A 21,171-nucleotide genomic window follows, 5' to 3' on the forward strand; every position below is an offset into this window, starting at 1 on the left:
ACACACACACACACACACACACACAAGATTTGTTTGTCTTCTCTTCTCTAAGCTCCTTTGGAAAATAAGCGAAGGACATTGTAGAAGTACAACTGCTTCTTGAATAGGGATCTGCAATCAGCCATTGTGCTCTTCCATGTCTTTTGTTCAGGACAAGAAATTAAACTAGCTTAGAATGCTGGTCATGTTTCAAAGACTTTAAAATTCTCTTCCCTTTTTATTGTGCCAGGTCAACCTCTGTTTCGACCAGTTTGTTTACAAACTTGCTGATCAGATATTCGCCTACTACAAAATCCTGGCTGGAAGGTACCCAATGCTTTTTCCTCAGATTTATTTTTTTTGCAGACATTTTTAATTCTGTTTATCCCTTTAGTATTTCACAATACAGAGCTCAGAGCATGGAGATAATTATAAGGAGTGTGTGTGTGTGTGTGTGTGTGTGTGTGTGTGTGTGTGTGTGTGTCCACTAGCCTTCTCCTGGACAAGCGACTGAGAACCGACTGTAAGAACCAGGGTGCTAACATTCCATGGCCGGCGTCTAACCGCTACGAGACGCTGTTGAAGCAGAGGCACGTGCAGGTGAGGACGACTAGCCTCCAGGGGGTTTTGAAATTGAATGGTCTCCATAAGACACAAACATCCCCATGGTCATGTAATTATGTAAACTCATGAGATTAGATTCAGCGCCAAATTGTTTTTTGCATATAAATCTGACAATAGTTCCATGAATTTCAACTAGGATACTGTGTATGTAGTCCTGTGTGTAATTTTTTCCCCTGGGTTCTGCATAAATATTTGGAAACCATGAATAATTGCTGGAGCTTTGCTGAACAGTGCTGTTGAATTTAATCTTTTTACCTCAAACTGTTCTGATTCCCTAACCCCAGCTGTGCCTCTCTCAGTGCAGCAATGCCATGAAAACCAGAGCAGCACATCAGAAAAATGATCAGATCTGTCTATCAAATGTAGCCATTAAAGGAGTTGAGTGTAGTTTGCGCAGCTCCTTGAGTTATATTAATAATGTACCTCTGAAAGATTTAAAATATTAAATGAGTGCTGCGGAATGGTGAAGTTGTTGTAGTGTATCATCATCGAGGGTTGAGTAGCCTTTTTATCTCTGACAAACTGCCTTTGGCACGTTCATGTGCACATAGACCTGAGGCTGCCTCTCTCTCCTCGGCTTTGTAGACTGTCAGCTCATTCCTGTCATGTGTCACTCATCCTCGTTTTGAGGAGTTTTTGATATCCCTGGCTCTTGTTAAATCAATCCCATCACGTCAGTCTGCTCATCACTGCTGCTCCACACCTGCTCATGCCTCGTCTGTGTGTGTGTGTGTGTCTCTCTCTCTTTGTCTTGTTTCTGTGTACCTGTGTGTGTGTGTGTGTGTGTGTGTGTCTCCCTCCCTCTCCCTTTGGCTTGTTTCTGTGTACCTATGTGTGTCTGCCTCTCTCTCTCTCTCTTTGTCTTGTTTCTGTGTACCTGTGTGTGTATGTCTCTCTCTCTCTGTTTGTCTTGTTTCTGTGTACCTGTGTGTGTGTGTGTGTGTGTCTCTCCCTCTCCCTTTGGCTTGTTTCTGTGTACCTATGTGTGTCTGCCTCTCTCTCTCTCTCTTTGTCTTGTTTCTGTGTACCTGTGTGTGTATGTCTCTCTCTCTCTGTTTGTCTTGTTTCTGTGTACCTGTGTGTGTGTGTCTCTCTCTCTCTTTGTCTTGTTTCTGTGTACCTGTGTGTGTGTCTCTCTCTCTGTCTTGTTTCTGTGTACCTGTGTGTGTGTCTCTCTCTCTCTCTTTGTCTTGTTTCTGTGTACCTGTGTGTGTGTCTCTCTCTCTGTCTTGTTTCTGTGTACCTGTGTGTGTGTGTCTCTCTCTCTCTTTGTCTTGTTTCTGTGTACCTGTGTGTGTGTGTCTCTCTCTCTTTCTTTGTCTTGTTTCTGTGTACCTGTGTGTGTGTGTGTCTCTCTCTCTCTCTCTTTGTATTGTTTCTGTGTACCTGTGTGTGTGTGTGTGTGTGTGTGTGTGTGTCTCTCTCTCTCTTTGTCTTGTTTCTGTGTACCTGTGTGTGTGTGTGTGTCTCTCTCTCTCTCTCTCTCTTTGTCTTGTGCACCTGTCTCTCTCTCTCTTTGTCTTGTTTCTGTGTACCTATGTGTGTGTGTGTGTGTGTGTGTCTCTCTCTCTCTGCCTTGTTTATAAGTACCTGTCTGCCTCTCTCTTTGTCTTGTTTCTGTGTACCTGGGTGTCTCTCTTCTGTGTCCATCTCCTCATTCGTGTCGGTCTCCCTGAATCTGTCTTTGTCTGTCATTACCTGTCTAACCATATCTATTTGTCTACATGTCTGTATCTCTATTTTTGTGTTTGTCTGTGTGTCTTGTCTGATCTGATTTCAGATCTGGCTATGTTCATTTCCTCTGTCTGTCTGTCTCTGTGTCAGGACTTAAGAACAATCTCAGAGTTGTCTTGTCTTACCTCAGATTTTGGCTCTGTTCCTCACCTATTCATTTCCTCTGTTTGTCTGTCTGTCTCTTGGTCTGACCTTACGTCCCATCTGATTTGAACTGTCTCTGTCCATATTATTTCTGTCTGTCTATCTGTCTCTGGGTCTGTCCTTATGTCCGAGTCTGATTTGATCTGTCTCTCTGCCCCACATTAATTTTTCTGTTGGTCTGTCTGTCTGTCTATCTCCTGTGACGGTCCATCCTATCTGATTTGATTTTGTCCCATCTGTGATCTCTGTCTCTCAGCTGCTGGGTCGCTCCATAGACCTGAACAGGCTGATCACTCAGAGGGTGTCCGCCGCACTCCACAAGTCCCTGGAGCTGGCCATCAGTCGCTTCGAGAGCGAGGACCTTACCTCCATCGTGGTGAGCACTGCCACACACACACACACACAGACAGATGGAAAACGCACACACCTTTTCTTGAGATGCCGATGTGGCATGCAATGCAAAACTGGAAAACATAAAAAATAAAGGTCTCACATGCAGACATTTCTTATAGCCAACATGTAATTTCCTTAGCACATTAATAGCACAAACGCACAGTATTAGATGGTGCTCACTCACCGGGGACGACTGCACTGAGTTTAACTTGAAAGGACATTATAATATAAACTAGGCAGATGGGGACATTGCATTGTGTATCGGAGCATGTTCTGCAACATTTCTGTTAGAGTTTGTGAATGTACGGGGTACATCTGGATATTAGCTGGGTGAATTATGGTGAAACCTTTTACAAGCTGAGATGTTTTGTCAGGGAGATGAAAGAATTTAATCTTGTGTGTTTGCCTCTTGCAGTTTGATCTCACAGGTGTGGATTAAATGAAAACCCATCTGCAAAGGCAATTGAAATGCAGCTCAGAGCAGAATTAATTAAGGTAGAAGCTCGTCTGCCTCTAGACAGCTGAACCAGCACCCTCGGAGAGAGTATGTGTGTGCGTGTAGAAAGGGATTTGTAAGTGAGGGAATGAGTGTGTGTGTGTCTGCGTTTCTTCCACCTTTACCTGAGGAGGAGCTACTCAGGAGCTACTCAGTAGCATCTATTAAAAGGTATTCGTCTTAGTTCTGGTGACAAGCCTTCTCGTTTTTCCTGTATGCACAGACATCTCAGGGAATGTATGGTCATAAAAATGTGCTTGAAAGGCATGGAAAAGTCATGGAATTGTATTGGCAAAAATGCAAATGATCCTCGCGGGTTGGTTGGTGTAACGCACTGCTGAATGAGGCTGAACACTGGTATCTGTCTCATAGTGTCCTTATGACGACACACCAGCATCTGTCTCTATGACGACACACACATTTAGCATCTGTCTCATTGTGTTCCTATGACGACACTGGCATCTGTCTCATTGTGTCTCTATGACGACACACCAGCATATGTCTCATTGTGCCTCTATGACGACACACCAGCCTCTGTCTCATTGTGTCCCTGTGACGACACACCAGCATCTGTCTCATTGTGTCCCTATGACGACACACCAGCATCTGTCTCTATGACGACACACAAGCATTTGTCTCATTGTGTTCCTATGACGACACTGGCATCTGTCTTATTGTGTCTCTATGACGACACACCAGCATATGTCTCATTGTGTCTCTCTATGACGACACACCAGCCTCTGTCTCATTGTGTCCCTGTGACGACACACCAGCCTCTGTCTCATTGTGTCCCTGTGACGACACACCAGCATCTGTCTCATTGTGTCCCTATGACGACACACCAGCATCTGTCTCATTGTGTCTCTATGACGACACACCAGCATATGTCTCCTTGTGTCTCTATGACGACACACCAGCCTCTGTCTCCTTGTGTCTCTATGACGACACACCAGCCTCTGTCTCATTGTGTCCCTGTGAAGACACACCAGCATCTGTCTCTATGACGACACACAAGCATCTGTCTCATTGTGTTCCTATGACGACACTGGCATCTGTCTTATTGTGTCTCTATGACGACACACCAGCCTCTGTCTCATTGTGTCCCTGTGACGACACACCAGCATCTGTCTCATTGTGTCCCTATGACGACACACCAGCCTCTGTCTCATTGTGTCCCCATGACGACATACCAGCATCTGTCTCATTGTGTTCCTATGACGACACACCAGCATCTGTCTCATAATTGTGTCCCTATGTCTCTCAGGAGTTGGACGGTCTCCTTGAGATCAACCGCATGACCCACAAGCTCCTCAGCAAGTACCTGACGCTGGACAGCATGGACGCCATGTTCCGGGAGGCCAACCACAACGTGTCCGCCCCCTACGGCCGCATCACCCTGCACGTCTTCTGGGAGCTCAACTACGACTTCCTGCCCAACTACTGCTACAACGGCTCCACCAACAGGTACTGCTGTCATCAGACACGACAATAACATTGGCCCCATCCTCTTAGTCAGCCCCCCGGTACCTAGCCCTTTCGCCCCTTTCTTGTCTAAGAGAGTGCTTTGAGTGAGTGATTATGTAGAAGTGCAAAGCTCTACCGTAAAGCTAAGCACCACTGTTGCCACTCTTGGCACTCATCATACAGTCATTTATGACGGGATCCTCCCCCGTAGAGTGTAGTGGCAACACATTCTCTCTGCAGGACAAGCGCTTCCGTTTTTTTGCTCTTTTTTTTTTGTTCTCTCACAACAAAATTGAAGAGAGGAAGCTTGACAGCCTAACAATGAGAGGCAGAAAGATAACGGAGTCGTTTGTGGCGAGGATTTGAAGGGAGGGATAATTGGGCGAGTGGGTGCTGGGGGGGGGGGGGGACTTTGAGATCTCTGTCTGGTGAACAGATCTGGCAGACCCCAGACAGACCCTTCTCTGTCATGCCGCCACAAACACAATCGTGTTCCAGAGCACGAACCAGAGGTCTGAGCCATTTATCCCCCTCCAAAAGAGAGAGAAAAATATTTGGAGATGGCACAGATTTTCTGACCTGTTGTGCCACAGAAATGATAGAGCTAGACAGGGTTGAAACAAGGACACTGGACAGAGAGAGGGAGAGAGAGAAGGAGAGAGACAGAAGATGAGAGAGAGGATAAACAGAGAAGTATGCGTGAGGTGGAAGAGAGAGAACGTTGGGGTGCCGACGCAGGAGTTTGGTGAGGATGCTTTGATTAGGTGAGCACAGACTCAGACCGACCTGATGCTTGAATGGCTGCTTCTCTAGGATTATATTGTTGACGAGGCGCCAGCCAGACCAACATGTTTAACTAGCAGTCCACTTCTCTCTGAGCATACTGGGAGGAATATATTTATTTATTTATGCATTTATTTGAAAAGGGACAGTGTACATTGATAAACATTTCCCAGAAAAATGTAAATGCACCGGATTTAGCTAGGTTAGCTAGATTTCATCCGTTGTCCCTTGGCATGGCATGACAGGATAAACAATTATCAAAGCAAAAAAAACAATTATCAAATAAAACTAAAACTACATTTTTGCATCACACAGTGACGACTGTTGGTCCTTTAATGTTGTTATGGTCTTTGTGTGTCTCTCATTATATACAAAAAAAAATCATATATATTTGCATATATGTGCAAATTGGGAAGCAGACACCATGCGGGGGTTTGGCCTGTATGCCCTCTGTGCTGCCTGGGACTTTTGAGGAGTCGACCATTTACTGTTATTTCTCTTTTGTTATTCACCACCTGTCTCTGTATATGTTTCCCTTTGTCTCTCTAGCTTCTCTCTCTCTCTCTCTCTCTCTCTCTCTCTCTCTCTCTCTCTCTCTCTCTCTCAATCTTTCGTTCTACCTTTTATTAGAAATGTAACCCATTTTAGTCATTATTTTCTGCTTGAACAAATCATCTAATCGTCTCACATTTCTCATCTAATCTTTGTGTTTCTTTCTTGTTCTCGCTCTCTCTCTCTCTCTCTCGCTCTCTCTCTCTTGTTTTTTAGGTTTGTCCGCACGGTCCTTCCGTTCTCGCAGGAGTTCCAGCGGGACAAGCCTCCTAACGCCCAGCCCCACTACCTGTATGGGTCAAAGGTGAGTCTAACGCCTGAGCATCTACCTGTAGGGGTCAAAGGTGAGTCTGACCCCTTAGCATCTACCTGTAGGGGTCAAAGGTGAGTCGGACCCCTGAGCATCTACCTGTAGGGGTCAAAGGTGAGTCAGACCCCTGAGCATCTACCTGTAGGGGTCAAAGGTGAGTCGGACCCCTGAGCATCTACCTGTAGAGGTCAAAGGTGAGTCGGACCCCTGAGCGTCTGCATCATACGAAGGGAGATTCAAATGAATAGAGTTTAAATGAGAGGGAGCATGTCCATCATATCAAGGGAAATTTAAATCATGGCTTCGAATTACATTTGCTGCTAAAATTTCAAGCATATTCATGCAAGGGAATCCGTGTATCATTCGTTCATTTGTTTTTCCGATTTAGACGAGAAAAAACGAACCGTAATCCGATTTCTGGTTTTGGTTTTGAAAAGGGAAAAACGAGAAATCAAACGGTGTTTTCATTTTTTCAATTCTCGTCTAAATCGGAAAAACAAATGAACGAATGATACACGGATTCAAGGGGTAATATAATTTGCTATCAAAAGATGCAGTTCTTGATTCTGGCCAAAGATTGTTCATACTTGAGTTCAACAGTCAATCAAATACAATACAGCCAATCAAATACAATCAAATACTTTTGTGCTCCTGAAGCAACGTGGTGATTTGCTGAAATAGTGTATAGAGCTGTTTCCCATTTACAGAGCCAGGATTGTGCAGAAGCCCTGGGTTACATTCATGATTTGCTACTTGAAACGCACCATAGGGGTGTGAAGAAAAAGATGGTGCTCATCACACAGAGTGTTGAATAATGTCTCTGACTGAATGCCACCTCAGTATGAAATATACATCAAGGGATTAATATGGTTTGCTCGTAAAAATGCTGTAGGCACGCACAGGATTGCTGTTACAGCTAAAATGATGATCATTATCATCATCATTCATTTCCCTTTGCTATATTCCACCGTTTACCTGATTTAATGAGGTCTCATTTCCTGTATATGTTTCCATAACTGTTCACATTATGGAAGCACGCTCCAGCAGCGTACGCTCTTAAGAACACCCCTCAGGGTCCGAGCACAAGATATTCATTTTATTTCTTTTCATTTTGTGTTTCAGTCGAGGCTAATGAAGGGCTGGGAAGCGACGTTCTCATTTTGTGCTTTCACACTGAGGCTAATTATCTTTTTTTAGCAGAGCCACAACTGGTAATGGTATGGTAATGACTTTTTAAAGAAAGAAAGAAAGAAAAAAAGAAAGAAAAGGTTCTTAGAAACATGCAGGTGTTCTCTCTGTCCATGTTGATTACATCTCATGTTTTGTGTCACAGAGACTGCTGATGCAGAATATAAATAGGAAATACATGGAGCTTAAACACAATAAAACAATGATGCAAATTGTCAACCGACTATTCAAAAAGAGACTTTAGCCTTAAGGCAGTAGTTTTCTTTCTTTTTCTATTTGTTTGTTTGTGTGCTTGAATGTCAGCTATCATTGACATTTTTCACAGAACAACGACACATAAAAAGACTTTTAGAAGGAGGAGAACCTTTCAGTGTTCATTGGCTTGTCCTTGTAGGTTCTCCAAAGCCTACTTGACTTGAAGGCATGTTGTGCTATCTATGTGTTTGATGGTACCTTTATGAATTCCTTGGAAATTTTGTAGGATTCCCTAAGAAAAAATAAGCTGTCTCCTGTATTTAACACTGAAGAAATATCTGGCGTTTTTGCTCTTGCCATCACAGACACTCTGCTCTGTAATTCACACAACATTAATTATCTCCGTCCCTGAAGCCATAATGGCCTCCCATTTAAAAAAAAAAAAAAAAGATTTTCATGGGTCTCAGTTTGGGCCTCCACTGCGCTGTTTGGAGAGGATCCCCAGCTCACACCCCTGGGCCTCAGTCATGCGCCCCATTCCGTGCTCCACATGGAAGGGGTTCTCCAGCACTGTGGCCTGCTGGAAGTCGTCGTCCTCCTCTTCCTCTGTGCAGCTGGGCGTGTAGAAGCTGCCGTCCCTCGTCCCATCTGTACCCTTCACCGCACCCCCTGCTCCAGGCACCAGGGTCTGGCCCCACTCCCCCGACTCCTGCTCCTGCCCCTGCCCCTCCGCGATGCACATGGATTGCAGGCAGCCCCAGAGCAGCACCAGGGCGATGACCAGCAGCAGCAGACTGCTGGCCAGCCACACGCCCATGGCCAGGTCCTGCTGCCCGCCGCCCATCTCCGGCCCCTCGTCCAGCGTGTTGAAGAGCTGGCACTGCTCGCGCGAGGGTTTGGCCGACTGGCAGGTCATGCACAGGATGTAGGTGGTCTGCGGGCTCAGGTTGCCCAGGAAGGTGCTGGTCTGGCTGACGGGCACACGGTCCTCCCGTAGGAAGCTCTTGCGCGTGTACCCCATGAGCAGGCTGTTCCAGTTGGGGTGGTACATCACGCTGTAGAAGGTGTCCAGGCATCCGGGTGCCGAGGGCCAGTTGACCGTGGCGGATGTGGCCGTGATGTTTTGCACAGTGATGGGCATGCTGGTGTTAAGTAGGGGTGTGGGGTGACGTGATGTGGTGGGGGAGGAGCGAAAGAGTGCTTACTGTTGAGGTTCCTGGGAACTTCTCTGTGTGGAGTTTTTAGGCAACCTGACCTGCATTAGGGAAAAAGGGAAATAAGTATTCATTATTCTCCTGCTTGATTTACCATTGAGTCCATTAAGTGTTTCCTGGTGGTCGCTCACATCTAAACTAAAGAATGTCCTTGATTTTTCCATGCAGCAAATTCTGTTCTGAAACCTGTCTGGTGCAGGAATCAGGTAGCGTATATGGAGATTTGATGCAGTGAAACAGCCCAGCGCTCTCCTGTCTTTTGGCCTGTGCCGGCTAAATCCGCTTCAGGCAGCAGGATTCAGTGTTTTTTTTTTACTAAATCATGAATTAATTTCCTGCAGATAGGTGGGTAAACATTGCAGGGATATTTTATTCAGATTCTCTGCGGCCCACCGAAAACACATTTGCAATTCCCTATCAGTCACCGGTGTTTTTAAAGGCTCTCCTGTCTTTCAATTTGGCTCATCCTCTAGAGGCATAACAATGAATGGACTCAATCCCAAATTCATCAGCACTCTCAATGAATTTGTATTCATGAAAACTACATTTTCCAGACCAGATAACCATGGCAGTCAGTTTTTTCATTGACAATTGAAAGGAAAGTGGTCTACACAATTTGCATTTACTCTCTGTTTAGCTCTGTGACTGTGAATGACTGACTGTTTGTTGAGCTATGCAGACGTTTTCGCTTTTTACAAGTCTTCCATAACTTCAAGCTTCTACATTTAGAAGCTTCAAAAGGTGGTTCATCTCTAAGGATCTGAACTAGATCCTCAACTCTGGAGCTTCATCAAAGATCACTTGTGACCCAAAATAAGCCGGCCTTTTCAGAACTCTGACGAGGATGTGAAAACAACCTTCCATTTCCTCTGCATCAAAGCAGTCTGTTACTGTCAGCCTTCCTAAAGATTTAATCTGTGAAATACGTTGCATCTCAAGTCCCAGTCAGTATAGTCACTATTAATGTATTTAATCACTGCTCTGCTGATGTTCGGCTCTGCATCCAAGCATCCTTTGATGCAAGTTCCAACCTTTTGAAAAACCGATGGAAATGTATCAATCCATACTTACTAGAACCAGCGCAGTCAATATAGCCAGTGAGGCGTCTTTTTGTCACTTCCTCTGGTAAAAGTTTTTTTTAGATGGCTGACAGTCGAACTCTAGATCAGTGCCGGACAGTCCCCACCAAACCCCCACCTTTTTGGCAAGTTGTTTCAGAAATCGTGGCAAACGCACTTCTTAAAGGGTTAAATACACTTAGCTGAAGCACATATTCCTGCCCCAGCTGATTACGTTCCTTACGTTAGAGCCACCTATACTCTTAAATGATTCTCATATGTTCTATGTACATGTGTTATCGACTACGGTTGGAAAGCAAGCGGGAGACTTACTGCGAAAGAGGAGAGGTGAGGATGGGTGGGTGGTAGCGCTTGATTGCCAGCTGTAGTGGCGTTCGTAGAGTTGAGGGCTCCGCTCCCTGGTTGTCTTCAGGTCTGTCGCCACATCTCAAGCTTCATCCGGCTCGTCTGCACTCGTCTGTTACTCTCCCTCCTCCTGTGGGTCAGACTGTCTGAGTGCAGAAGTGGAGAGAGAACTCTACATCTGTTCTCCTCTCCCTTTTCCTCCCTCTGAGTCAGACTTTCTGTGTGCAGATGGGAGGGAGGGAGGGAGAGAGGGAGGGAGGGAGGAAGAGAGAGGGAGAGAGAGAGAGAGAGAGAGAGAGGGGAAGGGAGATAGACACTACTAAAGCTGCTGCTGCCACGGCTACTACTGCTGTGGCAAGGCTACTACCGACACTGCTGCCACGGCTACTCCCGTGCTACTGTTGCTGTGCGCAAGTGGTGCTCTTCTCTTCATCGTCTCTCCTGTTTGTGAGTTAGCGGTATATAGCCGGGGGGGGAAATGAGTCTGAACCCTTCAGAGATGACATGTCCATTTAAATCCCCCCGTCCCCACAGGCATACCCCAACATAGTTTCACCACTCGCCACTTACTTTCCACCAGCTCCTCAATGAAATACCACTCCAGCACAGAAAACGCCTGAAAACCTGTTCTGAGAGTGCACTCTATTCGTTTCAATCCGGTTGTAATTTTTTAATTCTCTATAGTGCCAATGCTAGTGAGCGCCGTCTGAACCTTACAGAAACCAGAGCCTTATGTTCACCAGCTGTTTGGGCTCACAGTGACTGTGAGGGCAAAGATGTCCTCCTTTAACAGGAAGAGCCTTCGTGTAGAACCCAGCCCACAGGGGTGTAGAACCCAGCCCACAGGGGTGTAGAACCCAGCTCACAGGGGTGTCGTGGAGCTCACAGGGGTGTAGAACCCAGCCCACAGGGGTGTCGTTGAGCTTGGGACAGCGGTGCTGCATTGTGGAAGGTGAGGGATCAGAGTCACTGTGATCACCAGTGACGTGCGGTGAGGTTCGCAGCTGGTGAGGCACAGAAACCGGAAGTGATTACGTCATTCCGATGTCTAGTTGTTTAAAAAAAAATAGAAATGTATACATCACACATGTATATATGCTTATGGTTTAAAAATTGTCATCTCACCAGAACTGAAAAAACGTTATGTTTTATTGTCTAATACTATTACTCTTAAACGATTATTATTATAAGAAGTTATGCGGCTCAATAGTCAACTGACTTTTACGAACATACAATCGGTGTGGTAATTGAACTTTTACACCGTGTCAAATAAGATATTAATAGTTACAAGGTAGCGTATGTAGCCCTCCCACCAATGATATGGCTCATTTCAATTTGTCTAGGGTAAATATAACCTTTTACACAACTCGGCAGTGATGGGCAGTAGCGTCACTACTTGTAGCGACCCTACTAGCTTAACTACTTGTCAGTAGCTTGGCAGTAACGTTGCTATTTTTGCTACAAAACCAACCAACTTTTAGCTAAGCTCTTTTATTGATCAAGTACCGCAGTAGCGTCCTCGAAAGCTAATTTATCCTGGATCTTTCTGATGTTCATTCATAACAGGCTTCCCTGCAGCCATCAAACACAAAAATTAAGCAGTACATCACTTTAGGCGAGACGAGTGAAAATAGATAGATAGATATCGTCTGCTCATACATTTAAAAATAATTCTCCGCTAATTTTAAATGGGTAGTTTGCATGCAGATTCTAGACAACGGGATAACTAGAATGCTGTTGATATTTAGATACAGCTGAAGATGATAAAAGTTAAAAAGTGAAAAGTCCGTGCTGTCTGCTCAGGGAGTCGAATTGCGAAAATGCACGAAATAGACGCGAGGTCTTCTGCACTCATTTGTTTTCATCTGCATTTGAATACCTGACTCAACAGCCATACCTTCAAAAGTACGTCACTTAAAAGAGACGAGTGAAACTAAATATGTTTTCAGATGCCTTCTTTGTAATCAAAAGAAAAAGTTCCTGTCAACGTCAATGACATCCAACATAAACATACGAACGCACGAATTTCATCCATTCAACCGTTTTTATCTGACTGACAGTTGTGTTGATGCCTAAAATTGCATTGACTTGGCATGCAGTTAGTTTAACTGAAAGTAGCTTCTAATGTATCAAACTACTTTTGATAGGTTTATGTAACTCAGCTTGCTACTTTTTTTTGAGTGATAGCTTCTGTGTAGTGAAGCTGAATTTATTGTAGAGTAGCTGATAGCTTAGCTCACTACAGAAATCTAGTAGCTTGCCCAACACTACACAGTTGAACTCGGACACTTGAATTCGAAGTTGACACTTACATATTTATTTGCACAACGTATTAACAAGCAAACAGTTAAACACCACAGACATAGCACACAATACCAAAATGTTCTACTGACCGGTATAATTTAAAGTTGGTGCACTCGCAAGCTCGTAATCCATTCACGGTTCCCCTGCACCTAGCAGCCTTTAGCGAGGTTTGTGTTGCCCATATGTCCCGTTGGAAAACATGAAACACTCCAATGCAATGTCAATACCTTCGGTCCCGTTGTTTGAAGCAAACATTTTAGCTCCGGTGTTGTACCCGATTCAGCACCCCCGTCAGAATATGCACCCCCTTGACGCACCACTCGCAGTTCGCTTAAACAAACGCAGGGAAAAATACTATACTACGATTTCATTATTTGTGAAAGAGATGGAAGAGAAGAACACAAGTGATTACAGTCTTTAGAACTGTTCTAAAGAGTACAAACAACCGATGTTTTTCTATGCACCCCCTTGACGCACCACTCGCTTGATCGGAAAGGAAAGCAGTTCGCCTAAATAAACGCATGGAAAAATACTATAGCCTACTACGATTTCATTATTTGTGAAAGAGATGGAAGAGAAGAACACAAGTGATTACAGTCTTTAGAACTGTTCTAAAGAGTACAAACAACCGATGTTTTTCTTCCAAAAGCCTCGGATAATAGCGAACGCAAAAGAACACCTTTTTGTTCTGTGGAAATATATAGCCTACCCCAGCCATGACTACAAAATGAATTAATGTAATTTTGAATGAGCAAGTTGAATGAATTTGACACGGTGTTTCACAAGACTAAATAACGAAATGCAGTTTAGTATCTAACAGGAAGTGCAAATAAGCAGAAAGTGCAGAATATGTGCATATGAATGGCAGTGGTATATACATAATGAGATAGTATAAGATACAGTATGATACAGTACTCTGTTTACTCATACTAGTCCCATGTCTGTACTCTGAAAAGCATTTGATGATCGGATCAACAGAATTCTTTTAAAGGGGGGGGGGGGGTGCATATCACGACAGGCCTATTTTCACACCAGTCAGAATAAGCACCCCCCTGTTCAATTCTACTAGGAAGGTGTCACATGCATGAAACTCACTGTGCTTACTCATACTAGTCCCATGTCTGTACTCTGAAAAGCATTTGATGATTGGATCAACAGAATTCTTTTAAAGGGGGGGGTGCATATCACGACAGGCCTATTTTCACACCAGTCAGAATAAGCACCCCCCTCTTCAATTCTACTAGGAAGGTGTCACATGCATGAAACTCACTGTGCTTACTCATACTAGTCCCATGTCTGTACTCTGAAAAGCATTTGATGATCGGATCAACAGAATTCTTTTAAAGGGGGGGTGCATATCACGACAGGCCTATTTTCACACCAGTCAGAATAAGCACCCCCCTGTTCAATTCTACTAGGAAGGTGTCACATGCATGAAACTCACTGTGCTTACTCATACTAGTCCCATGTATGTACTCTGAAAAGCATTTGATGATCGGATCAACAGAATTATTTTAAAGGAGGGGGTGCATATCACGACAGGCCTATTTTCACACCAGTCAGAATAAGCACCCCCTGTTCAATTCTACTAGGAAGGTGTCACATGCATGAAACTCACTGTGCTTACTCATACTAGTCCCATGTATGTACTCTGAAAAGCATTTGATGATCGGATCAACAGAATTATTTTAAAGGAGGGGGTGCATATCACGACAGGCCTATTTTCACACCAGTCAGAATAAGCACCCCCTGTTCAATTCTACTAGGAAGGTGTCACATGCATGAAACTCACTCTGCTTACTCATACTAGTCCCTTGGCTGTACTCTGAAAAGCATTTGATGTTGGAGTCAACAGAATTATTTTAAGGGGGGTGCTTATTCTGACCGGTGTGAAAATAGGCCTGTCGTGATATGCACCCCCCCCCTTTAAAAGAATTCTGTTGACCCCAACATCAAATGCTTTTCAGAGTACAGACATGGGACTAGTATGAGTAGGCAGAGTGAGTTTCATGCATGTGCCACCTTCCTAGCAGAATTGAACAGGGGGTGCTTATTCTGCATGGTATGAAATTGGCCTGTCGTGATATGCACACCACCCCCCCCCCCCCCCCCCCCCCCCCCCCCTTTAAAAGAATTCTGTTGATCCGATCATCAAATGCTTTTCAGAGTACAGACATGGGACTAGTATGAGTAAGCAGAGTACAGTATCATACTGTATCTTATACTATCCTAGTATATACCACTGCCATTCATATGCACATATTCTGCACTTTCTGCTTATTTGCACTTCCTGTTAGATCCTACACTGCATTTCGTTATTTAGTCTTGTGAAACACCGTGTCAAATACATTCAACTTGCTAATTAAAAATTACATTAATTCATTTTGAAGTCATGGCTTGGGTAGGCTATATATTTCCACAGAACAAAAAGGTGTTCTTTTGCGTTCGCTATTATCCGAGGTTTTTGAAAGAAAAACATCGGTTGTTTGTACTCTTAGAACAGTTCTAAAGACTGTAATCACTTGTGTTCTTGTCTTCCATCTCTTTCACAAATAATGAAATCGTAGTATAGTATTTTTCCATGCGTTTATTTAGGCGAACTGCTTTCCTTTCCGATCAAGCGAGTGGTGCGTCAAGGGTTGCATAGAAAAACATCGGTTGTTTGTACTCTTTAGAACAGTTCTAAAGACTGTAATCACTTGTGTTCTTCTCTTCGATCTCTTTCACAAATAATGAAATCGTAGTATAGTATTTTCCCCTGCGTTTGTTTAGGCAAGCGAGTGGTGCGTCAAGGGGGTGCATATTCTGACGGGGGTGCTGAATCGGGTACAACACCGGCATTGGTCTCCCATTATCAATCATTTCTTGTTTGGACTGAAAGTCCAGTTTTGAGAACTGCTTCAGGTTAGCAATGCAATCTTCCATTTTCGCTGTCAAGCTCAAGAAGTGAAGATGAAATCCAACGTCAGATTATATACCCAACAAGTGCCCTCTCGCTCGCCTCCCTTCTTGAAGCAGTGGTAGTGCGTGCCTCCCTTGCAATATTTTTCAATGCGTTTTCAGCTCAACTCAAAAGGTTCTACGCTTGCGCATGCATGCGTAAAACCCAGTTTGGAGTGATTTCGCAATCCTAGGGGAGGCACTGCCTACCCTGCCCATAGACTCCAATGCATCTGCCTCCCTTGACGGCACGCCACATGGCCATTGGCTGATCACTGTCACTGGGAACCGGAAATGCTCAAATTCAGCGATTTTGATAATAAAAATGCTTGAAATGATCGGAATCATGCAGAAATGACACTTGTAACACAGATAACTAGAGAAATATGAATATTTATATTATAATACATAAATATATATGATTATTATAAAAAAAAATATATATTTTTTTAATATTTTGTTTTTTTTACTTTTCAAAATGACGCCTCCTATGACTGCACGTCCCTGGTGATCACTGATGCTCTGTTTGAATCATCAAGTTATTTTTCTTGTGTGTTTGTTTACTTCTAGCAATCTGCTTTGTCTCTGTAGTCATTTTGAGCAGAGTAGTCAAACTCTCAATGCTTTTCAATGCTTTTTGTGCATAACCTCCAAAAACACCTTAAAAAAACGATTGTTGATATTGATGAAAGGACTTTTTGTTGTTGTAGTTGAAGAACATTCCAGGAAGTGAAGCCTGATAAACCTGACCAGTGAAATGATGTGGCTGTTTATTCTGTGAAACCCGATTCTAATCAGACTGCCTGTGCTCTATCTCTGTCTTGTTTGAATGCAGGCTCTGAATCTGGCCTACAGCAGCATCTTTGGCTTCTACCGGAACTTTGTGGGGCCCCCCCACATCAAGGCAGTGTGCAGGTTGCTGGGCTACCAGGGTATCGCCGTGGTGATGGAGGAGCTCTTGAAGGTCGTCAAAAGCCTGGTGAGCATGGCAGAGTTCCCTGTGTTACCACTGAGAGCAGTAAAGTGGATCATGACTTAATTGGTTCATGGTGTCTCTGTTGTTCCGCTTATGTTCAGCATAATGGAAGTCATATTTGCGTAATGGGATTCACTTTCATGTGTTGTTGATCTTGACCCGGAGCCTCATTTCAATACTAACTCAAAGTACATCCTACAGTAATCAAGTTCAAAGTGCAATGTACTTGTCAAGTAATTTAGCATTAGGCCCATGGTACTAGATGATTCTCCACATAAAATGGTGTCCTGTCTGTTAACCTCAAAGTGTAGTACCAGAGGCAGAAGGGGTTTCCCACGGGTGCTAACTGCAGTCTTCTGCACGGGTGTTAACTGCAGTCTTCTGCACGGGTGCTAACTGCAGTCTTCTGCACGGGTGCTAACTGCACTCTTCTGCACGGGTGCTAACTGCACTCTTCTGCACGGGTGCTAACTGCACTCTTCTGCACGGGTGCTAACTGCACTCTTCTGCTTCCTCATGTAGCTGCAAGGCACCATCATGCAGTATGTGAAGACACTTATGGAGGTGATGCCCAAGATCTGCCGCCTGCCTCGCCACGAGTACGGCTCCCCAGGTAAGCACAGCCGGCTGTGCCCCACAGTAATTTGCACAAGCCAAAAGCAACGCATTTGCACCCAAGTATTCAACACAAGTGTGGTGTTTCTTGCTCCTGTTTCTGCTGAACTGCCATTGCATTACCTTTGAATTGGGCTTTAAAGTAAACATGCCTTTCCTTGAATTGGTCTGGTAAGATGCTAACATCACCCATGGTTTTGATTGGGACCACAAACACTGATAATATGTATATATGCGCTACCTATACTGCAAGTGTTTATAGTGGGTGATCAGTCAGTGTCCCTGTTGAGATGCAAATGATGAGGCTTTTCTAAGCGCTGTGATCCTTAGCATTGCAAATCCCTCCAGCTCATGGTTACACGCTAGCCTCAGCGTCATCTGAAACGAAATCTCATCCTTGAAGACTCTGCCTGCTCTCCCGACCACAATCAACTGCTGTCTGGTTGACTGACTGTAAATTAGCCTTGGGTCTCTCTTCAAGCTATTCTCTCTCTCCCCTGACTGTACAGAATCAATTTGTGCACGGTTGCAAGTATTTGTCAGACGTTGAGTGGGGAGTGGGGGTGGGGGAAGGGGATTTGAGAGAGAGAAATGGAGTAATCGGAAGTTGGGGAAAGGTGGGTGGCTTGAGAGCCTACTGGTTGTAAAATGAAATTGAGAGCAGCAGGGGGGAAATAAAACTTCTATAAAAAATATAGCTGCAAGCAGCAATGGAGGGTTCATGCAGCGAATCGGCCAAATTCGATTGGCTGTTGAAGGCGAATGCTTTCAGAGCGCAATGCAGTGATAAAGCATGGTCTTTAGAAAGTCCGTGCCAATTTTGGTGAAGATCGGATCAAATTTGCGACCTGTGCAAACTTTTTAGTGTTTTGGAATAAATTAAGGTCAAAGGTCACCAAATGTATTGATTGTCCCCCAGATGGGGTCAGCAGTCCATGTACCAAGTTTGGTTTTGATACATTACAGGGTTGCCGAGACATGAGCTCACTTCCTGTTTGGCGGCTTCGCCGCCTAATTCGATTGGCTGCTACTGGCGAACGCTTTCGTCAATTGTTCCATAAACTTATGCAGTTATAAGGCATGGTCTAATGATGGTCTGCGCCAATTTTGGTGAAGATCAGATCAAATTTGTGACCTGTGTTTGCTTTTAAGTGTTTTTGACTAAATTCAATATGGCGCCCTGATCAATTATGATAATGTCACATATTTGTATGTGTCAATCTAAAGACCTCCAAGAGCATGTATAGATCCCACTAGTAAGTTGAAATTCCAAACACGTCAACAGCTACAGGCCAAAATGCATTTTTGCTAATTACAGCGCCACCTAGAGGTCAAAGGTCACCAAATTTCATAAGCGTCTTCCTGATGAGGTAAGCGGTCCATGTAGTAAGTTTGGTCTTGATACATGAAATCGTTGCTGAGATATGAGCCCACGTCCTGTCTGGCGACTTCGTCGCAAACTTTGATTGGCTGTCACGGGCGAACGGTTTTAGTTGCGAAGATGTAATATAGTATCCTTTGTGAGCCTTGGTCTGAAGATGATTTGTGTCAAGTTTGGTGTTGATCGGACAAAAATTGTGACCCGTGAAACTTTTTGAAGGTTTTTGATAAAATCCAAAATGGCGGAAAATCCATCATGGCGCAAAATGACGTCATAGGGTGCGTTGAACTCGTGCTGGTCCAAGGCTTCCAAGGATGCCTCATTTTTGAAAATCGGGCCAACGGGTCAAAAGTTACGTGTGTGAACGTACGTCCAACTTTGACCTGTTGGTGGCGCTAGAGCGCTACATCTACCTACATGAAACTTGGTGAAATGAATCATGGGACTGTCCCCAATCAGTGTGCCAAATTTCACAACTTTTTACCAGACGGTTCTATGGGCTGCCATAGGATCCCAGCAAAGAATCATAATAATAAGAACTAGTAGAAACACAATAGGTTTCTGCAGCTTCGCTGCATGAACCCTAAAAATCATGATTTGACCGACATGATTGATGGTTTTCAAATATGGGTTCCAAAGGGCACAACACTTTGTGAAGGCTAGCCAGAGGTTGGAACAGGGTACAATTTGATTCCCTAGGTGCGTTCAACAAAGCTATTGGCTGGAACAACTTAAGCTGTTTAGTTTTGAATATCACAGTGGTGCTCTTAGCATTCTGACTGTGCTCTGCTTTACTAATCACTTGCAGATCTGTATCTTTTTGCTGGTTGATACAGTTAAAAGATATAGATACAATTGACAGATACAGATACAATTGACAGATATAGATACACTTGACGGTTCTGTGACGCACTGCACCCATATAATTAGAAATTATAGACAGGACAGGTATCCTGGAGTTAGTCTAACCCTAACCCTGCCTCTTGGCTCCTACCGGACAGGTATCCTGGAGTTCTTCCACCACCAGCTGAAGGACATCGTGGAGTACGCCGAGCTGAAGACCGTGTGCTTCCAGAACCTGCGGGAGGTTGGCAACGCCCTCCTCTTCTGCCTGCTGTGTGAGCAGAGCCTGGTAAGATCATTGTGGATTGTTCACCCACCCAGCCTTCACCCACCTCACACCTCAACACCTCTCTGCTGTGCCACACAACACCTCAACATCTCTCTGCTGTGCCACACAACACCTCAACATCTCTCTACTGTGTCACACACAACACCTCAACATCTCTCTGCTGTGCCACACACACAACACCTCAACATCTCTCTGCTGTGCCACACACAACACCTCAACATCTCTCTGCTGTGCCACACACACAACACCTCAACATCTCTCTGCTGTGCCACACACAACACCTCAACATCTCTCTGCTGTGCCACACACAACACCTCAACATCTCTCTGCTGTGCCACACACACAACACCTCAACATCTCTCTGCTGTGCCACACACAACACCTCAACATCTCTCTGCTGTGCCACACACAACACCTCAACATCTCTCTGCTGTGCCACACACACAACACCTCAACATCTCACATACCAGACTGGACAGATTTGGGCTAGATTGTCAATGTTGCAATGCAGATAATGTTGTACAAAGAAACCTGAAAATAGTACCTGAATCAGGTTGTATCTGGTAGACCTGTGACCATCTGCCACCTATAAACCACTGCTTTTCTGTACTGGTGAACAACAATAGAGAGAGTCTGTGCAGATGAGTAATTCAAGTGAATCCAGTGAGTAATTCAATACTTAATTAACACCTTGTGAGTCCACAAACAATAGATAAGGGCGTCTGTGTCTCTTCACACTGTGTCATAAGCTTATTTCAAATCCAGTCATCAGACATGTGATGAATATCAATATTATTGGATGCTTTGTAATTAAAGCAAAAACGTCATCATTGGCATTTAAGAGATGGAGGTGAAAGCAGGTAAACATCACTGGACTGACTCCACTACAGCGAATGAGCCAGACAGGAGTGAGAGCATGCTCAGTTATTTAAGGAGCACTCCACAGGGGAAAGATGAAGAGTTTATCGATATGAAGATGCTAACAGTGCTGTGAGCATTGACACAGGAACTTGTCAGTACGGGGGTGGGTGGGTGGGTGGGGACGCTTGTTTTACATTCAACTTAACAATTACTAGCATTTGTTGAACTAATAGTTTGGAAGTATATTTTGGAGGTAAGCTTTTATGTTATAGAAATCTTGCCTGGAACAAAATCAGTAGTGGGCTCAAGGGCATCATCATGGTATAGGCATTGGGGGGGGGTCTAAATGAATACCCTTCCCCATACTTTTTATTTGTATTAAGTGCATTGCCTGTCTCTCTGCCGCCTGCATTGTGTAATTTAATCAGAAGAACAGCGACCCGCCTTCATGATCTATCATTT

The 21,171-nt window shown here is 44.3% G+C and overlaps 2 protein-coding genes across 2 annotated transcripts in view; one reads left to right on the forward strand and one right to left on the reverse strand.

Annotated features, from left to right (window-relative positions):
• cyfip1 (cytoplasmic FMR1 interacting protein 1) overlaps positions 1–21,171 on the forward strand; it is a 70,118-nt gene that overhangs the window by 43,272 nt on the left and 5,675 nt on the right. Inside the window, exons 19-26 of the mRNA XM_080833328.1 lie at positions 230–306; positions 471–579; positions 2,738–2,857; positions 4,635–4,834; positions 6,386–6,473; positions 16,580–16,723; positions 17,243–17,333; positions 19,718–19,848. Of these exons, the coding sequence (XP_080689454.1) occupies positions 230–306; positions 471–579; positions 2,738–2,857; positions 4,635–4,834; positions 6,386–6,473; positions 16,580–16,723; positions 17,243–17,333; positions 19,718–19,848 (960 nt within the window). The remainder of the gene's footprint in view (positions 1–229; positions 307–470; positions 580–2,737; positions 2,858–4,634; positions 4,835–6,385; positions 6,474–16,579; positions 16,724–17,242; positions 17,334–19,717; positions 19,849–21,171) is intronic.
• Positions 8,326–9,003, reverse strand: fndc9 (fibronectin type III domain containing 9; the record flags this gene model as incomplete). Its single annotated transcript, XM_080832920.1, has 1 exon — positions 8,326–9,003. One exon carries the CDS (start codon positions 9,001–9,003, stop codon positions 8,326–8,328), a length of 678 nt encoding a protein of 225 aa, XP_080689046.1.

Source organism: Sprattus sprattus (assembly GCF_963457725.1).
Source record: "Sprattus sprattus genome assembly, chromosome: 2".
NCBI lineage: Eukaryota > Metazoa > Chordata > Actinopteri > Clupeiformes > Clupeidae > Sprattus > Sprattus sprattus.